Source organism: Nymphaea colorata, chromosome 1, assembly GCF_008831285.2.
Source record: "Nymphaea colorata isolate Beijing-Zhang1983 chromosome 1, ASM883128v2, whole genome shotgun sequence".
Taxonomy (NCBI): domain Eukaryota; kingdom Viridiplantae; phylum Streptophyta; class Magnoliopsida; order Nymphaeales; family Nymphaeaceae; genus Nymphaea; species Nymphaea colorata.
In genome coordinates, this window is record NC_045138.2 from 14,193,895 (window position 1) to 14,213,284 (window position 19,390).

General features: G+C 37.9%; 3 protein-coding genes across 4 annotated transcripts; 2 read left to right on the plus strand and 1 right to left on the minus strand.

Moving 5' to 3' along the window:
* The first annotated feature begins 1,714 nt into the window (after nt 1–1,714).
* LOC116246036 (uncharacterized) lies at nt 1,715–4,224 on the plus strand. 2 transcript variants are annotated; one of them, XM_050075585.1, is made up of 8 exons: nt 1,715–1,836; nt 1,917–2,161; nt 2,261–2,332; nt 2,461–2,531; nt 2,672–2,774; nt 3,542–3,622; nt 3,758–3,847; nt 3,932–4,224. In XM_050075585.1, exons 2-8 carry the CDS (start codon nt 1,997–1,999, stop codon nt 4,043–4,045), a joined length of 696 nt encoding a protein of 231 aa, XP_049931542.1. In that variant the 5' UTR covers nt 1,715–1,836; nt 1,917–1,996; the 3' UTR covers nt 4,046–4,224. The 2 variants fall into 2 exon arrangements, with proteins under 2 accessions (XP_049931542.1, XP_031473579.1); XM_031617719.2 differs by having other exon boundaries at nt 1,783–2,161.
* Nucleotides 4,225–8,384: 4,160 nt separating this feature from the next.
* LOC116258224 (transcription factor bHLH95) lies at nt 8,385–12,184 on the plus strand. Its single transcript, XM_031635368.1, has 4 exons — nt 8,385–8,741; nt 10,188–10,307; nt 11,529–11,783; nt 12,089–12,184. Exons 1-4 carry the CDS (start codon nt 8,385–8,387, stop codon nt 12,182–12,184), a joined length of 828 nt encoding a protein of 275 aa, XP_031491228.1.
* An 844-nt stretch (nt 12,185–13,028) lies between these two features.
* LOC116247746 (1-(5-phosphoribosyl)-5-[(5-phosphoribosylamino)methylideneamino] imidazole-4-carboxamide isomerase, chloroplastic) lies at nt 13,029–17,561 on the minus strand. Its single transcript, XM_031620048.2, has 8 exons — nt 17,382–17,561; nt 16,947–17,005; nt 16,529–16,739; nt 16,146–16,231; nt 15,008–15,109; nt 14,570–14,703; nt 14,228–14,276; nt 13,029–13,584 (listed from the first exon to the last, which is right to left on the minus strand). The coding sequence occupies exons 1-8, from the start codon at nt 17,464–17,466 to the stop codon at nt 13,408–13,410; spliced, it is 903 nt and encodes a 300-aa protein (XP_031475908.1). The 5' UTR covers nt 17,467–17,561; the 3' UTR covers nt 13,029–13,407.
* Between the last annotated feature and the right edge of the window lie 1,829 nt (nt 17,562–19,390).

Sequence of the window (19,390 nt, forward strand, 5' to 3'; positions counted from 1 at the left end):
AAATATTTTACTATTTGGTATAAAATATTAATATGTTTTATCACATGAATGTTTGAAAATTTATTTCAGAAGTTGAGTGTGTATTATGTTAACCTTTAAAAATTGAGTAGTGATGTGCTATTTAAAAATTGGTATTTTCATTTGTAGTTTTATTAATCTAAAACCATCAAAGATCATTGGAAAATGCATTGATTCATAGGATACCGGACAAAAAATGCTTTGTTTATTACTAGGCATTTAGGATAGAACACTCGCAGATTGTTTCTAATGTCAAACATGTCTTAAAAGGTATAATAAATACATAAGAGAATGCCTTGAAAACATGACATTCAATCACCGACCCTTCCTTGAGTGTTGTTTCAGTAATGCTATAATTGAAACAAGATGTGCAGGTGTAGGATACTCAGTCGAGCCATTCAAACACGCCACAGCTAAAATGTGGCACCAAATGTTTGGGAGTAAAGAGTTTCCCATGGACGGACGAGATAAGGCACCAAATGGTGATTAATATACTAATCAACAATTAAATGATTGATGGCTCTATGAAGCCTAATAATAAAGACAATAACAATTATTGCTATTATCTTCAGACACTCCATCAATCCAGTTAAACACTATGTTACCTTGCTTGAAATTGTTCAAAGCAGTGTTTTAAATCTTGACATGAATCTCCTAACTTATTGGAACATAAAATCCTGTATTATTAATGTAAATAATTTATTGGATTTCCATATGTAAAAGGAAAAATTAAAGATAATTAAACTTAACTTCATGTGTGGTTACTGGGCTCTTTATCCTTTGGACTTCTCATTTTAGGCAATATGTAGACATGATTATTTAGTTTGTTAACTATTGGATAGTTGTAAATGTTGAGTATATATTGACTTTAATGTTTTTTTTTTTTTATCGAGTGGTTTCTCGTTGATATACTGAAACTTGCAACTTAGGTATGTTGAAAGATGCAATTATAAAGAGGCTTAGCTATTATAAAGGTCTTCATATTTAATAATACATTTAGTAATAATAATAACAATAATAATATAAGAAAAAGAAGAAGAAACAATTTAAGTATTTTAATTGAGTGGGCCTGCCAAATTTGCAGGCTTTGATGTTTGACCAACAAGTTGGAGGGAAAAGAGAAGCAAAAAGGGAAAATCAATTAGAAAAAGGAAATCCACATTCAAGGATAGAAAGGATGAAAAGGATAGCAACCCAACCTGGCATCATTGCGGTTATCTCTCTCGCTTCTGGAGAACTTCAATGAATTTTGTAGTTCTCGCTTGCCAATTTGCAGCAGGTATCTGCGAGAGATAGAGATGAGCGAAAGGTGCGATCGAAATAAATGTATTTCAAAACATAAAATTTCAATGATTTTGATTGCGAGCATCATCCAAGTAGTTCTTCAAGATTTCATTAATGAGGACATATATATAATCCTTAGATGTGTCTTTCGTAAGAGAGTAACTACATCATTAAAAGAAAAAAAATTACTTTCTAAAAGGTTATCTTGCGTTAATGAAGCAAATCCTAGAGTTTCATCATACCTATTGAAGCCTGGCGTCAAAGTTACTTTCTGAAACAGGAAAAGTAGATACTAACTCTGTGCATCGAGTAAGAATGACAAAATAGTTACAATTATATATATATTTTCACCTGAAATCTCATAAGAATTGGAAAAGTTCTCTCATTTTTCTCAGAAAACTTTTAGTTTTGTTCCTGGCTAAGAATGAAGAAACCCATTTCACTTCTTTCTGGGCACCTTTTTGGGGAAGAAGGGAAACATTTTGTCGCTGTCGCCATATATTGCACGATGGTTTGCTGCCCAGAAAGCAATTGGTGAAAGTGAAACCCACCTTAATTTTTCTTTTATTAAGCAATTTTTGGGCCTTATTTTTACTGTTTTTGCTGGTTGGTAGCTAAAAGTTCCTTGGAACGGGTCAGGGGTGCAAAAAGATTCATATAAAGTCCGGAAGAAGAGTCAAAGATCACCAGGACAATGGGTTCTGGTGATCATTGCTCCAACCACAGTGAGTCGTATGCAGCAGAGGAAGAAGAAGATGCAGAAGAGGAAGAAAGCACTTTGGTTGAGTGCAGAATCTGTCAAGAGGAGGAAGACAGACTGAACCTTGAAGTCCCTTGTGGCTGTTCTGGAAGCGTGAAGGTTCCCAGTACTACCCATTCATCTTCTGTTCTTCTTCCTTTTCTCTTTTTCTGATCGTCTCCTTTTTCTGTATATCGGGTTTTGATCTCTATGTAACAGTACGCACACAGGAAGTGTGTCCAAACATGGTGCAACGCGAAAGGTAACACCGTCTGTGAAGTTTGTTGTCAGGTAATGTTCTCAAAACTGAAGGCAGAGTACTTTGCAGCATATATGTTCATTCCACACATTCCTGTGCATTTTGTTCACGTTCATATACGTAGTGCTTTAATTTTATTTCCTCTGTTTTGTACTGATAGCCATATCGGAGTGGATACACTGCAAATCTTCATCTTGGTCAGGAAGGAAGACACATTTCACTCGACATCAGGTCTGCTTTCTTAATGCCCTGGTTCCTTTTCTGCCACCATTGAGAGTTCTACTCAATTTTCATCTTCAACATCTTGTTCATGTCACACCATCATCATCTTGGATATGATTGTTCATTTGCTCTGATCATTACGTTGACAGTGATGAGTATGGCGGTGAAATGCTATCGAACGAGGATGACGAGGAACACTTTGAGAGAGACTATCGTAAAGCTGCTACTGGTTGTCGCTCAGCTGCTATCATGGTATGTTACTTCTCAGTATAACCATTCTCCTTCTTTCTCCAAGGGGGAGAGAGAGAGAGAGAGAGAGAGAGAGAGAGACAGAGAGAGAGAGAGAGAGAGAGAAAGAGAGAGACAGAGAGAGAGATCCTAGCTTTCAAACCCAAATGAAAAAGTACCAATCGAAATCATGAGAAAAGAAAGGGCAGGGAATAAATAATAAAGGGAAGATAACCATTGGAGGAGGGGAAGAAGAAGGGTCCATGTGTCAGACTCTAGTGGATTGCCACATTAACCCACTACACAACCAGGCACTGGCAAACTGTTTAGCAGCAGCTTTTTATGCATGCTATTTTGAATTGTATGGAAGTTGGAAGGCAGGGTGGAAGAGTTGGAAAGAAACTTAATATCATAACAAACAAATTTGGAGGACCCAGTCTGCTGTATCACTGCAAAAAGCTTTTTCACCTAACCCCAATTAATAATGCAGCAGAATAAAGGTACTTTCTGTTGGGGGGCTTACTATATAAAGTGAAAGTCAGAGCCAACTGAGCTTTGAGTCAAATTTTTGAGTATCCTAAGTCCATTTACCTATGTTTCTTGATCTTCTGAAGGATTACATTTAATACAGCTGCAAAGTGCAAACTAAAAGGCTACTCTACTTGGGGGATTGGCATGAGAAAATAGGAAGAAATGAGAACAGACAGCATCCTATGCTCTCTCTCTCTCTCTCTTGTTGTCAATATAGATAATGGCTAATCTTATGCTTAATTTGCTGTGCTTTTTCGCAGTTGATGGCTGTGCTGCTTCTCCGTCATGCTTTAACTGTAGCGGCAGAACATTCACGAGGTGACTCTGCACTCTTCTGCATAGTAAGCAATGCGTACCTCCTTCATTAATGGGGCTACTTTAGATTCATTAGTCTTGATCCGGATTTAGTTGCAAATGAACTCAGTATGGTAACAGATTTGCTGCTTTTGATTGTTTCAAACCTTTTTCTTGTGCAGCTTGTTCTAGTTAGGGCCGCTGGCTTTCTGCTTCCTTGCTACTTAATGGCCAGAGCGATCAACATCTTGCAGTATAGGCGACGACAGAGGGTGAGTGATGCTTGAATCTCCATGATGCGCTTTGCTAAGTAGTTAAACTCGCATAACTTTGGCTATTTCATGTGGCTGTAAAAGAACGAGGAAGGAGTGATGGCAGCAGCATTGTCCATGGCCATGAGGGCAGGCCATGCTCGTGTGGCTCGCAATGAACCTTCTGCACACAATCTATTGTTACAGCTAGAACCTTGACGGTGCATGATACCGGTCAAGCCATTCCATGATCCAAGTGAATGAATACAAGTTTCTGTTGTTTGCAAAATGATATGGCACATACTGTCCCATTCGTTTCGTTTTCGGTGTTTCGCAGCCTAAGTATAGAATTGTAGATGGCAGTCAGAAGTTTCTTGTGTCCAAGACTTCCAGCAACTAAATTTGATCACTTTTGTGCTTCTTCCATTTCATCCCTGATTTACAGGTACCAACGGATCCCTGCTTCATTCCTACTGACAAATTCATCGGTGCACTTCACTCAAATGCTTCACATTAGACCTTAAGATTTAAATTTGTTAAGGAGAACACTTTTCTTTTCTTTAAATGAAATGGCATTTGCTCTTTGAAATGAAAATGAAGTTTTATAATGTTATGCGCACAAGTATTTTTAAATGGTACATGCGTAAAGCAACATCACAAGAATATTGCCAAAGTAACAAAACGAATGAACTTGGCTCACCATGCACCCTCTGAGAAGTAACCATGGCGGGGTTGGGACTTGATTCAGGTTGCTCTGCATCTCAGCAGTCAACATCCTTTACGACTTCTTTTTCAGGTCTACAAACACACGCCGGCGGTAGGGTTAGGACTTGGCATATGCCACACACGAAAGCACAACCATGCACTACTCTTGAAGAGCATGCAACCAGTTTCTTTCTCTACCTGTAAGAATGTCAATCGATCAGATCAGTTGTCTTGATTTGTTTAATATGCATGCCAGTGTATCATAACCATATACCACCTTGATATAGTGTGGTTAGTAAACCGATCCTGATCCTGATCCATACAAATTTAAGTTTCAAAAACAAAAAGAAATTTTAAATCGTATGTAAAAGGATTGGCATGACTTTCATATCATTTCCGAACAATTTTTAGGTTTATAAATTGTGAACCATTTTCCTTATCTGTTAATTCGAATAACTTATATGACAAGTTGAAGGTGACTAATCTTTTCAACATGGAAAATAGAATCATTAAAGTTATTCCGTCATTTTTCAATCTAGTGTGTAATGCTTACATCGGCATAATAATATTACTTATTCACCAACTGAAAAGGCATCCACACAGAAACTCACAATGGCATGCACATATGCGACCTTACACGTGCTGGAGATCAATCGGCTTCTAGATGACCAGACGCACATGTTTATCATGGTTTTATTGAAAATTCAGAATTAATAAAGGCAGAACCGCATCAATTTTTTGGTTTTATTGAAAATTCAGAATTAATAAAGGCAGAACCGCATCAATTTTTTCTTTTAAATTTAGAAGAACATATTTAAAAAACAAAAAGAAAGAGTATGGTAGCATAGTTGGTCAAACTAAAGGTTTATAAGAAGTTTGATTCATATGAGTACTACATATATAGTCTCAAGTGATAAGAATACAATAGTTAAGTTGAAGGGTGCACCACTATCATTCCGCGACCATGATGCAGCTTAAGACCCCTAAAACAAGGGTGGTGGAGGTGTGAAGGGGGAGGCATCTTGGGCCAGTATCTGAGCTATTGTGTGATTGGCGTGGGCTATTGGCCATGGGTTAGGTCTAGCCGCATGTGGTTTTCATACCAAGCCTGAGTTAGTGCCTTATAATTACTCATTCTCTTAAGCGAGAGATCTTGGGTCAAAATTTTTTGGCTCCGTCACTGCCGTGAGCCCTCTTTTTTAGGTGGTGGGTTGTTAACTTCTTTCACCCTAAATTCATGACACACTTATAAGTACACTTACATTATTAGATTGGGTCTATGACCAGAGTACTATAAAACAAATTTAATGAAAAGAGAGAGAGAGAGAGATAGATCAATATCATGCTTATAGCATTTTCTAAATTTAGACAACACACTCACTCGGTATTGAACTTTAGACCTCCTTCAACTCTAGGCTGTAAGCTAGCCAACCAAGCCAAATGCACAGGATACCAGCTAGGTTGGTATATAAAATGAACTTGCAACTTTGGTTTCCTCATATTGATAAAGACAAGATTGGAGAGAAGATCAGGCGCTTGTTCAGAATGAGCAAGACAATGGAATATCTGTGAGAAGGAGCGGATTTTACTCTCGGAGAAACTCAAGAAGAAAGAGAAAAGAGGGAGTAAAGAACGCAACAAAATTTCCGAGTCAGAAAGAAACGAGAAACATTCACATCTGTCCGTCATATTCTCTCCCTGATCTTTTACTTTAAACAATCATTAGAACCGTTTCAATCTTCTCTTCAGAAACCGATAAGAACACCAACTTTTTGGCACGCTCTCTGTTGACAAGTGTTTGAATACGTTCTGTTCGTGCCAAAATTTGAGCTAAACAAGCAACAGAAACCTATGCGATAAAGGAGCTAATACTGAAGACAAAAATGCAAAGGAACAAAAGGTAGTGAGAAACGAAACGGCTACTTATAAAGGAAGATGCGAACATTCTTCCTTTCACTTAATAACTAAAAGGGACAAAAGCAGGAACTCTCGATTGGACATATTCATAATGGAAAAACAAAAATTAGAGTATGCAAAGCTTCAGAAAGGCTTCTCAGACGAGCTCGGCCGTAGGTGGCGAGTTCCCGATTCGAGTGGTATGAATATCATCCCTGAGGACACTTGTTATTTGGTTTTATGGCATGGAGTAAGCGGATGCGTGTATTATTTCCTCTAGTAAGAAATTTAAAAAGTATGGTGTGCAAATTTATAGTTGAAAGAGGATGAAAAATGGCATTGTCTATGTGCATCATGTTGAGTATTTGGTAGCTAATGCGAAAAATATGTTTGGTTCATGACCTCACTCTAAAATGAGGAACTTCATAGACAAGTTCCCTTTATTTTTAATTTTTGTTAAAAAAGGAAACATATGTTTCGATGACATCATGTTTGAAAATGTACATAAAATAAATGATCAACTACTAAATGCTGAGTGAAATCATTCTTTTACAACAAGAACACAGAGTTTATTTCAAAAGCAAATTATTTTTTTGTCAAATGCCATCTTGAATACCAACCGGAAATACGAAGAAAATCTTTCTCGAGTGGCAGAAGAGTAACACTAAGGTGGACGTTATCGGTCAAAGGGTAGAAGAGTCCAGTGACTTGGTCAGATGGCCAAAATGGGGTGCAAGTTCGGGCCCAAACTCCTACGTGCCCTGCGCAACCCCCGAAAATAACGGCCAAACCATTCGCACTCAACGAGACGACTGAGTCCGAGTGGCTAAGATCTGAAACGCAACGACTACAATTTACCCCCAAGGAAACCAGAAAGTTACTTCTTTGCCATTCCTCGTCATAGGCGCCCCTTCCGTGTGTGGCTGAGGATTAAATTTATTTTACAAGCTTTTTGGTGAGATTGTTAATAAAATTTAAATTTAAGAATAAAATCTGAATTTGAATTTGATTAACATATAATCTAACGTTTTTTTCACTAAAAAGGAGGGAGAGAGGGAGCGGTGTACATGTAAATTTCACCAACTGTTGGTGTAATTGCATTAAACTTCAAAGGCACGCGCACCCTTTACTTTGATCCCTTTTCCTTTCTCCTTTTATTCGTTTTTGTTTGTATACAATTTATTTGAGGAGTGTATTCTCTTTTTGTATGTCATTGGTCTTTTTTTGGGGTTTTGTTGCAGGGGAATGATTACCATTTAATTTCTCGTAATGCCTTTCCCATTTTAACCCCTCTATGTTTTCGTAAATATCAAAATAAATAAATAAGGTTAACTAGTAGCTATTATTTTCATGTACGAACATGAATTCGTGGAGTTAATAGCACAACATGATGCTATTTATGCCGTCATGCATGCCATGGTTGCATGATGGGTTGTCCTCAACCTCATGATCATATTGTCATGCCACCGTTTATTTCACCCGATATTTTCATTCTAACGTGATATTCCTAATAGGGAGTTAATTCCTATGAGTGTTAAGTTTCTTGGACTAAACATTAATATCGCATGACTCAAGTTAAAGAGTGAACCGTCTAAGTCCGGACACAACTCAAGACCCAAAAAATAAAGACATGAAAGACCTTTAACCTCTCGTGCATCCGAAGATAGCTTAGACTTTTGGTGATCTCTAAATTGATCCAAATCCATGCTTCTAAAGTCTAATCTACATGCTTAAGCGCACTCATAATTAGTTTTAAGCTACAGCCTTGTTATGGGGACATAAATGTCATTTCAAGATTCTGGAAAGCAGCAGTAAGACAACTCTTAATTGGCCATATATTTGAAGGAAGAGGCAAGAGGAGCCCTGTGTCATTTTGAGAGAAGGAATGCTTGGGCCTATTTAAACATCCTTCTCTTTCACAGTGAAGGTGAGAAGAAGGAAGCCCGGCACCTGCTACATGTCGGATCCAGACCTCAACTCGGACCTGCTCCTCTGGGATCTGCAACAGTGGGGGGACTGCACCCTTGATTCTCCATGCGGAGAGATAGCCAAGCCCATGCCTCCCCTCTCCAACTCCAACAGCACGGCGACCCCAGAGTTTCATGGCTCCCCGGCACCGGAGAAGCTGTTCCTAAAGCGGACCGGCAGTGAGGTCCGGCCAAAGGAATCAGCAGTGAAGAGGATCAAATGCTCCAAGCCACCGGTAAGCGGGTCCGAGCATGAGGTCCACATCTTCACAGAGAGGGAGAGGAGGAAGAAGATGAGGAGCATGTTCTCCAATCTTCATGCCCTTCTTCCTCACTTGCCACCAAAGGTAACAAACACTTCTTCTTGGTTTACACAAATGAATTTAAGTTTCAGGAGCCAAAAATTGAAACAGTAGCAGTTGTTGTTTAGCTTTTGACGACCTTTTCATTTAATAAGAAAAAGATCTGTAAAGCTTTTTGTCACCTTCGTGCCGGGATATTTTTCCACAAGGCCTCCCATACAGTATCGTCACCACAATAGAGTTTCACCACAAGTTCGGGATGGATTGTTGTTGTTTCTCTAGGCCTGGGGCGCTGGAAATATAACTTCTAAGGCATGAAAAACAAACTGAACCATCCATCATTGATCAAGATCAATGATCCTTCAAGATGGGGATGTTGGTAGTGAAAGTCACTATTATATCTTGCCTATAATGGTTCCTTTTATTTGGTAGGAGTCATTTGTCTATGCCATCAAATTGCTAGGACGTCACAGATTTGGGAACATTCGTAGGGCAGAAGCCAAAGTTTGGTCTACTTCTACACAGCAAAGGAAACTTAGGGTTTATACTAATAAGTCCACAAACATTGATATATATGAGAAGGGTTGCAAAAGTTGGGAATATATATATGTGTGCACTGGAAAACCGCAAATGATAAGGGTTGCAAAACTCTGGCTCGCTATTTCAAGGCCTAAACATGCTTTGGCTTGAGACGTTTTGCTGGTTATCCCATCATTTATGAGCATAATATGGTTACAGTATGTCCAGTGATTGGTATCAATATTATAATTATTGCTATGCCTTAGGTTTCATGTTTCAAAAATTGAGAACCCATTTTTGTTCCTTGTAGCATTAGCCGCATCTTCTCCAAGAGAACCCATCTTTTATCAAGTAAGCCGTTATATTTTCCTCTTCTGTGTTGTTGATGCTTCACAACTTGGTGTTGAGCAAATTCTCTTTGATGTCAATGTCATGTATAGCTCTCTCTCTCTCTCTCTGGTGGGCTCAACGCACAACCAGGCAGGCAATCTCTCTCTCTCTCTCTCTCTCTCTCTTTTGCAGTACTGAGGATATCTGTTTCCATTTTTGCGTTATCATCCTCAACAAGACTTGTCTTTTCTATCTAAACGCCCATCCTCCTGACCTGTCTGCCGTTATATATATATATATATATATATATGTATGTATATATATATATATATGTATATATACCCGTTTTCTCGTCGTGTTCACAAGGAGAGCAAAGATATTACGTGTTTCCTTTTTAGTTCTTCGGTATTCTTCGATTTTATCTAGTTCGGGAGATATCGACTGCTCTATCCCAAAATGGAACGATTTAACCTTGTATATATGATATGGTGACTCAACTTTTTATGCATCATCCACAATTCCACATATATAAAGCAATGGAAACCCACTGGCATTGTTGTTTCCATTGCCGATGAGATGATGAGAATGATGATATCTGTTCTGGTCTACGGCCATGCTTTTGATTAACTTCAAAGGTTCCAGGTTGATAAGTCCACAATTGTAGACGAGGCCGTGGCGTACATAAAGCAGTTGCAGAAAACTTTACAAGAACTGGAGAAGAAAAAGCAAGAGATGGGGAGAGAGGTGTTCCTTGCCGATCAGGTGCTAAATCATTAATTTCATTGCTTCTTGTTTCTTTCTCTCAAATACACTGCGTTGTAATTGGAAGGAAGGTAAAACTACGATCCAACAGTGCAGCCTCTCTCCATCACCTACCTCTCGAGTGATGATTTGGCTATCATCACATAACAAGGAAAGGTTGACAGAGGTTCGACAATTTGTTCTCTTCCATGGCAAGACCTTAGGAGTTAGGATCACTAAAAGTCTCCTTCTTTGCTTTACTACGAAACTTTAGACATGGAAAACGCCATTCTCAGATCAATCTTTGGGGTTGGAGACTTCCCAATCAAGCAAATTCCATAAAGTTATGAGTTCAATGGTGAGAGATATGGATACAGTGTCATTTCCTGCTTTTCAATGGAGGATGAACCATCTCCATAGTGATACTCTATACCTGCTGTGAGTTTTCAAGCACCGGTTAATCTTAAACAGAAACTAAATTTCGTATTCATATAAGGACATAAATAGTTGATTTCTTTTTTTACTTTTTTTTTTGCTTGCACCAAATTCGAGCAAGTCCGGCTTCCGATGGATTCATTAATTGTAAAATAGGTATGGGTATGGGTATGAGTATGAGTATGGATAAAGTAAGGTGGGTAACAAAAAAATAAATAAATAAATAAATAAATAAATATATATATATATATATATTATAATCCATAAAAATTTTCAAAATTAAAGAAAAATAAGAAATCTATGTGGAGGGGAAATAAAAAGGGGAAAAATTGAAATTAAATTTTAAAATATAAATTTTAAGTTTCAAAATACAGACCCACATATCGACACAGGAACTTGTAGGGGTGGGCAAGCGGCTGGGCCGGCCCAATTCATGTTTGGGCTCGGGGACCCATTTTGGTTGCCTGGCCCGGGCCTTGTTTACTTAAAAAAGAAAAATTAAATATGTATATGTTAATATATAAAGAAAAATTAAATATATATACAGAAAATTTTTAAAAGTTATCAAGCCCAACTCCGTTAAACCCGAACTCGAGCCTGACCCAATTTGTTCACAGGCCCTGGCTGGCCTGTGGCCAATGGCCCCGGCCTGGCCCTAAAGCCCGACGGCCACTATCCCAACACCCACCCTTAGGTACTTGGGCAGATCACAAGAACTCATGCGACTTAGTCATAAACTAGGCTCATTAGTTAAGCTGATGTTGTATGTGCGGCTTTCTAATTAACTTTTTTCTTTTACCACACCAGGGTTCGTGTTCGACGTATCAAAATGGCAGAGGAGCAGTGAACTTCTCTCAATTTCCTTGCTCTTTCCAAACATGGACGTCGCCAAACGTGGTGTTGAACATATGTGGAGAAGATGCTCAAATTGGAATCTGCTCGACCTGGAAACCAGGCCTATTACCATCCATCTTGTACATCTTTGAGAAGCACAAACTAGAGGTTGTGTCCGCTCACGTCTCCTCAGAGAACTGCAAATGCATGTACATGTTCCACACACACGTGAGTAAATCTCTTCTTTTTACGTGCCATGCCAACATAGGAATCAAGTGCATGGCTAGGGCATTGGGCTTAAAATCAGTAGGTTGAAGAATATATATATGTGTGTGTGTGTGCACGCGCATGCACACTTGCATGTATGGAAAATGAATCTTGTTTCCTTCTACACCTACTCCTTTTAAGATAGCGCCCATAGGAATTGAACAAGAGACGTGCCAGAGATACATGACACTTAGCTTCACTACATGCCTATTACTTGTAGTACACCACCACTTGCTGGTGCTGATTAAAAATGGTATTCTGTGCAGGCAACGGATGCTTCAAACCAAATTCAAGATGCAACTACAGTAGAGGAGAAATTCAAAGTAGCAGTGGGGGAGATGATCCTGTGTTTGTCATCGTGAAAGCTATTTTTGCGGTTATTTTGGAAAAGAAAAAGATGTTCATATGGCACTGCTTTTATGAATGTATAGAAATGCGTATACATCTGGCAAAGCACGAACAGCATTTTCCTTAGCAAAATAGAGATCAACTACCGATTGGCATGGGTCCTTAATTACGATTAGAAGTCCCACTAACAGATTATTCTTTCAAGAAAGAAGACAAAGGCTGAGGTTGAAGATTAGAAGTCCCACTGATTATGCATTCCATGTTATTAATACTTAAAATCGTTAACTAAGTTTTATTTTTATGGTTGGCTTTTGACAACAATGTGTTCTTGAGATACATATTTTGAATCTTGAAAGAATATTTATAATCACATCATTTTTTTAACACAAAAAATATAGTTTTTTTTCAGTCTTGCATTTTAAGAGCATGATGCAATACAATACTCCTCATCAAATATCCTCTTAAGTGTTATGGCCTTCGAAGGATTACTTGTCCTCAAAAATATAATATATGTACGTTGTGTGTTCTATTTATATTATATATAAATTACTATATGTATGCATCAATTAACGTATGTAAAAAATGTAGTATTGTATGTGAGTCAGCCCAAGAGATATAGCCATTGTGCATGCTTGATTTGTTCATATAGGCAAAAAGAAAAAAAAGGGTTTGTACCGGCGGATCGATTCATTCCTCCAGAGGTCAGGTAACTGCCAACCAATTCTGTCAAAATCAGCTTTTGAGGTTTGAATTGATTTATAATTGGTTGAATTGAACTTAAATCATCCGTGGATCCGATTCGATTAAAATTTATCTTTTCAAACTGGAAAATAAAGGGAAAAAAAAAGCACTGATGAATGAAAAATAAAAAAGATATGCCACTTGCCCCTTCAATTAAATGTCGAATCGAATATAAACATTCTGATTCAACTTGAATTGGCTAATTCAGGTTTATCCACAACGATTTTGACAACCCTGATGCCAATGGATCATGTCATTTGTCAATCAGCAGCCCTGCGCCATTAGCCTTTTCAAATTACAACAAAGAAAAAGGAAAGACGACTCCTTCCATCCCAAGGTCAGACCGCTTTTCTTTCAACACGCTTACAAATTAGTTTGGGGATTCTGTTTCTATCTCCGAGTAAAGCAATGAATACTACACACCACACCCTCTCTAGCATAAATCACCAGGTCGAGCCAGTAACCCAGTCATAATCCAATGCATGCTTCTTTTATCTTAAGGAACCGCCACAGATTGATTCTTATGCCACTCGACCACATTCTTGTATGGTAAATTACCGCCAAATATATCAAGTGCACTACCAACTGTGACATCTACACGCCCCGAGCCTGCCGCCTTTATCCTCTCCAAATCAGACATCGTTGTGACTCCACCGGCATATGTCACTGGAATCTGTAGTAAATACAAGCCAATGATTAATAATCTGTGTAACTATCCAAGCTAAAAATGACTCTAATTTTGGCATCAGATGGAGATTGAATGAGTCTATAAGGTGGTAAGTGTTGATTTCACTGATGCCGATGGCTTTGCAAATGAGCTGAGCCCAGGCTGTTTGAGCATGCCTGAGAAGAATCGAGTGCCCAAGCTCGTCTTTAGCTTGATAAGAGCTGGAATAACCTTGTCTAAGCTTGCCTCCGTAAAGTTCTATGGAAATTTGGACAAACTTGGCTTGGCTAGTGCCTAATCTTTTATTAGAAAGCAAAACTCGTCGGTTTTTGCATGCAGAATGCTTCGGTTATGTCTGACAATTTGATTCTTACTATGGTTTCCATGTCAAGTCAACCAACTATTAAAGGAGAGCAGAAATAAACAAGAGCCTATTAACTTGTCTATGACAATTATTTAGTTGGTTAGCTGTACATATGAGACAAAAAGATTATGAATAGAAAGAACCATTGTCATAATGCATACTTAAGTTTATCTGAGCAGGCAAAATGCAAGTACCATAGTGATTAATATGACTGCTGATGACAGTAAGAACAATATGATCATCATCGTCATTATTTTCAAGAAGCAAAGAAGAAAATCTACTCACAGGACAAAATTGGCCTAGCAAAGCCACTAGCTCCTCATCAATTCCAAGCCTACAGAGAACAGATAAATCAAAATTTTATATATCTTAGGAAAGTGACGAGGAATAAAAAAAATTATTTGGTGGTAGTTCTGCGAACAAGAATGAAAATATTTCTGTGTTTCAATTAATAAACAGAAATAGCTATTTGATCGAATTATGAAAAGATAATGTTTGCCTCCACGAAGGTTAAATAAGCAGCAATGGCCCTAAAAGCCAGTTTTGGCAAAAAACTTGATGAGCTTCAATGTTAATGCGACTAAAATTATTTTTGGAAACAACTAGGAATTTCATAGAATAACATACCTTTTTCCCTCAACATCCACCCCATGAACAAGGAATTCATCAGCATATGTGGCAAGAAAGCCAATTGTGTTTTCATCAAGAACTACATCACTAAACTTCTGCCATCTATCAGTTACAATGACATAATTCCCATCCTGTAAAACAGCAGCAAAAAAAAGGACTAAAATATTGGCTAATTATAAGGAATAGTCAAATGGTCTACTCAAAGAAGTTCCTACTTTATTTGAAATAAATGATGAAGCCAAACTCTTACGTTCCGCTGGTTGTAAACCATCCTATACTTAATTAATGGCTTCTAGTGAGGTAGTCTTTGCTAAAAATTCAATCAAGCAACCTTAAGCTTTTAAGGGGTTGTAAATAAGTTGAGGCTGTTCATAAGTAGCATTGGAAAAATACCTAGGGAACAAAAAAGTGTTCAAGTAAGAAGGTTGACATTACCTTCTTTCGACAACTAAGATCCAAGACCAACCTTTCTTTCCCAATTTGCTTAACCAGATCTTTCAGCCGTTCAACATTCATTTTTCCATCACTGAAAACATACTAAGATATAAACAATTCAGAATCAGAACTTGGCAGGAAAAGCTAAATGCTCGAACATATCCTTTATTTTTAGCAGGAAACATACATTTGTAAATTTTGCTGTGATTCATCCAACCGAATCCCCACTACTATCCATCCTTGGCATAGCCATGAACTTGTGATGGTTAAATCCATTACATCAAACAAAAAGGGAAATTTCAGCTATCTAGATGGGAAAAATACAGTAATAAGGGAAACATAATTTACTTAAGTTTAATTGCAGACATACGAAATCATAAATTCTGTTTTTGCCAAACCTTAGGATGGTGAAGCCAGTGAATAGACACAACAGAGGCTAACCATTGCCACAAATATCGTTCTTGGGAAAATCTTGGAGAGGTTTTCTTGGGTATTTTGGGCAAAGTTGTGCTTCTCAGATAAATTTTGGGAAAATCTTGATAGTTTTTTTAAAAATTTAAAAATCATAAAAATCCTTTAAAAATAGACAAAATGGAAATCTTGGTAATAATTGCGATAAAATCAAGATTTTAAGAATCTTGTAATTTTTGCCCCATTTTTTCATTCTATTTAACTTTTTTTTTGTAAATATGCGAGATTTCAAAAATCTATTGATATGTGTGACACTGGGCTAAAGTTAAACCTTCAAAGAAGTGGTTAACCATCAAAAAAATGGTTAAATGACTCCAACTAACGCCAGCAATGAAGAACATTTTATTGTCTTTCAGATATTTGATAAATCGGGGTCAAATAGGATCCCTATATTCCTATCTAATGAAAATTACTTTTTGCCATAATGATCTAGCTCCAACATATTAATCAAAAAATATTTGTCCATGTGCACAATATGTCAACTCAAGGTCCATCTTTTCAGCTCGTGTGTTTGAAATAAAAAACACAAACAAAATGTTCATGATAAGCAAGCAAATTCAGTTAACCACAAAGGAGTGTGTACGAAAATGCAGAAACAAATCATGATTTAAATAGACCTATATTCACATAAAATGCCAGAAAAAAACATAAGTACGTTGGCACATACTGAAGTGACTATCACATGGCTGGCACCTTCATCGATATAACTCTGAGCATTGCTAGAGTTGATACCACCCCCAATCTGTAAACCACCTAAACAATGCTGATGAGTTAGCCTAACAATCGATACAAAAAAATAAAAATACAAGATCTGGAACCTCCAGCAACTCAATATACAAACTGACGTTTTCTCCAATAATTTTCTTGGAGTTGGTAAATTATGTTGGAAAACTTATTAAACGGAAAACACGAAAACATAAATGAGATATAAAAAGAAATCGAATGGAACAAGGGCAGACACTAAGGGGAAAACATGTCAACGGTTAATAAAATGTACCATTTCATCAAATTCATTTTACACTTGGTTAAAACAGAAAAATACCAACGTACCAGGATACGCACGTAAAGCTTCAAGTGCTGCAGACATGCTAGAGGCATCAGCACCAAGCATTATCACATGGCCACCAACAAGACCATCCTGCCTGTACAAATCTGCAAATTCTGAAGGCGATTTGTCTGATTCAAAATTAGTTATAAGGGAAGAAGTAGTCTCTTTATTCAAATCTTGTAGAGTTGAACCAACTATCTGTTTTACTTTTCCCTGAAATATTCCAAGTGTACTCAGTAAGTATAGGAAAAAGCCTATTCCATAAAACTGAAGGGATATAAAATTAACAATGACTTTCTGGATTAGTTATTGTTGCTATCTACTCTATTCATGCCACAAGAATATGGATACATTATCAAGTTTACGATACAGGCCATAAGAAAAGAGAAAACAAAATAAAAGGGGTCTGGAGCATCTGACCTTGTGAATGTCTATGCAGGGCCTAAACCGAACAGCACACCGAATCGAAGGGCATGCTCCTAGACAAACACATTTTAGGAAAAAACATGCTTATCAACAATAGATCATTAGTTTAGCAACAAATATCGTGATCTTATCACCAAATACTGAAAGGAAAGGATAAACCCTAAAGAAAACTTCGCAACATATTTTAAATATCATGATTTTGAGATGATCTAGCCTACCAATATCTAACCATTTTTTACTTAAAAGCCTTCTTCCCCACATGTCATTGAAACATTTTAGCTTGCCAAGAAAAACACAGATATTCCCGATTTCTCTAATTTTTTTGCAATGACAAAAGGAAATAGCTTTTAATTGTGGCCACAATGTTTTCCTCGAATTGTAACAAATTAAAGCCCACGAAATCTCAAGAAAACAAGACATTTTAATTACCGGCGGCGGCCCTCCTCACTTGTCTCCTGTTGGTCGGGGCGGCGGCGACCTGGAATCGGGTGGCGGGAGCCCATCTTACCGCCATGGCGAGTGGGAGAGACGAGCAGCGGGCTCAGTGTCAAACGGCAGGGGCTTTGCCAAAAGCCCTAGCTGTTTCTCTCTTCTCGGTTCCAGATTCAGAGTGGATCCAGAACAGTCCAATAAAGGTTATGTGGATCGCTCGGATGTAGGTCTTGATTAGTATTGATTTTGGACTAGATTTTTCTTTTTGAAATTTTAGATTTGGATCTTTTCTGTTTTTTTAAATGTAGAATTTTTTTTATGTATAGAATAAAAAGAATAATGCACTACAGACCAATACAAAAGAGCCATATATGTGAGCAAATCAATGGAATTGGATGGTTCGAATCGTATCGGATTAATTTGATGCCAGATTCAAAAGTGCCATGTGTTAATTTTTTCATATTTTATGAACGTTTTAAATTAGTTTTTTAATAATATTTAGTAGAAAATGTCCATAGTTGTCTGAGTAGGCCTAGGGCTGTAAATGGGTTGAGTAACTCTAGATTCGGCTCATATAATCTCAGTTGGAGCTCAATTTGTGTATTAAATGAGGTGAAGTCGAGCTTATAAGTGAATTGATCTAGTTAAATGAGTAGAGCTGGACCTAGGTAGGCTCGATCTCCTCATTTAAACTTAGCTTATAAGTGAATTGATCTAGTGAAACGAGTAGAGCTGGACCTAGGTAGGCTCGATCCCCTCATTTAAACTTAGCTTGTAAGTGAATTGATCTAGTGAAACGAGTAGAGCTGGACCTAGGTAGGCTCGATCCCCTCATTTAAACTTAGCTTGTAAGTGAATTGATCTAGTGAAACGAGTAGAGCTGGACCTAGGTAGGCTCGATCCCCTTCATTTAAACTTAATTAAGTTTGACTAAGCTCACTGAATGTGCATAAATAGAAATGCCCCTTTGGTTTTTCAGAAACAGATTTTGTTGGTTTCTAAGTCATGTATTATGTGTGTGTGTGCGCGCAATTAAGCTTTCTTAAGCACAAGCCAACATTGAGGTGGAGCAAGAACTGCTAGGACTCGAGCCCAAGCTCGCGCTGACTCGAACTCTGCTTGCGAACAGCCCTAAGTGGGCGCGTGCAACTTTGATTCACCTTGACTCGGCGAAGGCGACTCGATTTGCATTAAAAAGAAAAAGACTTTCTTACCCTCCCTAGATCCTGGGTGCAGTAAACAACCACATCCAGATGACATGAATCTGCAGCACAAAGCCAAAAGGAAAGAAAAAAAGAGATGAGGGAGCAGCAAGAAAGCTCCCCCATGGGACCTCAGAAAGGAAAAGCATCATGTGATGAGATAAGATAAAAAGATGGATTATAAGAAAGGAATGTTGAAGGCCACCAGAGGCCCAGAAATGGCTGACAATGCTTGAGCTCTGCTTGGCCTGGACTGTAGCTACTGGACCTTTCTGTAAAGGGAATTGGGCTCAACCTAAAGTGCATCCCCCACATGATCCTGTGACCAAGTCTATAATGCCACAGCCTCATACTCCTCACTTGCAGAATCTTGGTGTGGGTCACATGGCAAGATACAAACACTGATTCTCCCATCTTATTCAGAAAACATACATATCGATTATAAAACTTTAAGAACAAAAGAACTTTTATAGGAAATGCAACTTCTTGAACGTTAAATTCATGAACTTATCGTGATATTTTCAACAAGTGGCCTATTCCCAACAGATTTTCAGGATTTACTTAGCTTTCAAGTTTCCTTCTGCTAGTGAATCCAAGGTTCTGGGAAGATGATATTGTGTTCTTTTCACGGTGGATGCTCCCAGAGAATCAAAGATTCGTCGCTTTTTAGGAGATTCCTGATTTTTTGCTGCAGGATAACCACAGGAAGATGGTGCTGCAGAGAATCATGCAAAGCAGTTCTGGGTTTTCGATTGGGACGATCTTTATCCTGGGATATTTTGAAACGGTGGGATAAAAACGGGA

Bases quoted from the DNA above. Each gene is read 5' to 3' on its own strand.
- LOC116246036 (XM_050075585.1), top strand. From the start codon at position 1,997: ATGGGTTCTGGTGATCATTGCTCCAACCACAGTGAGTCGTATGCAGCA. The intron at 2,333-2,460 runs GTAATGTTCTCA...TTGTACTGATAG, and splicing joins TCTGTGAAGTTTGTTGTCAG to CCATATCGGAGTGGATACAC. The intron at 2,532-2,671 runs GTCTGCTTTCTT...TTACGTTGACAG, and splicing joins CACATTTCACTCGACATCAG to TGATGAGTATGGCGGTGAAA.
- LOC116258224 (XM_031635368.1), top strand. From the start codon at position 8,385: ATGTCGGATCCAGACCTCAACTCGGACCTGCTCCTCTGGGATCTGCAA. The intron at 10,308-11,528 runs GTGCTAAATCAT...TTACCACACCAG, and splicing joins AGGTGTTCCTTGCCGATCAG to GGTTCGTGTTCGACGTATCA. The intron at 11,784-12,088 runs GTGAGTAAATCT...TATTCTGTGCAG, and splicing joins TGTACATGTTCCACACACAC to GCAACGGATGCTTCAAACCA.
- LOC116247746 (XM_031620048.2), bottom strand. From the start codon at position 17,466: ATGGCGGTAAGATGGGCTCCCGCCACCCGATTCCAGGTCGCCGCCGCC. The intron at 16,232-16,528 runs GTACGTTGGTAT...AGCATTGTTTAG, and splicing joins AGCTTTACGTGCGTATCCTG to GTGGTTTACAGATTGGGGGT. The intron at 13,585-14,227 runs GTGAGTAGATTT...TATTTACTACAG, and splicing joins TGCTAGGCCAATTTTGTCCT to ATTCCAGTGACATATGCCGG.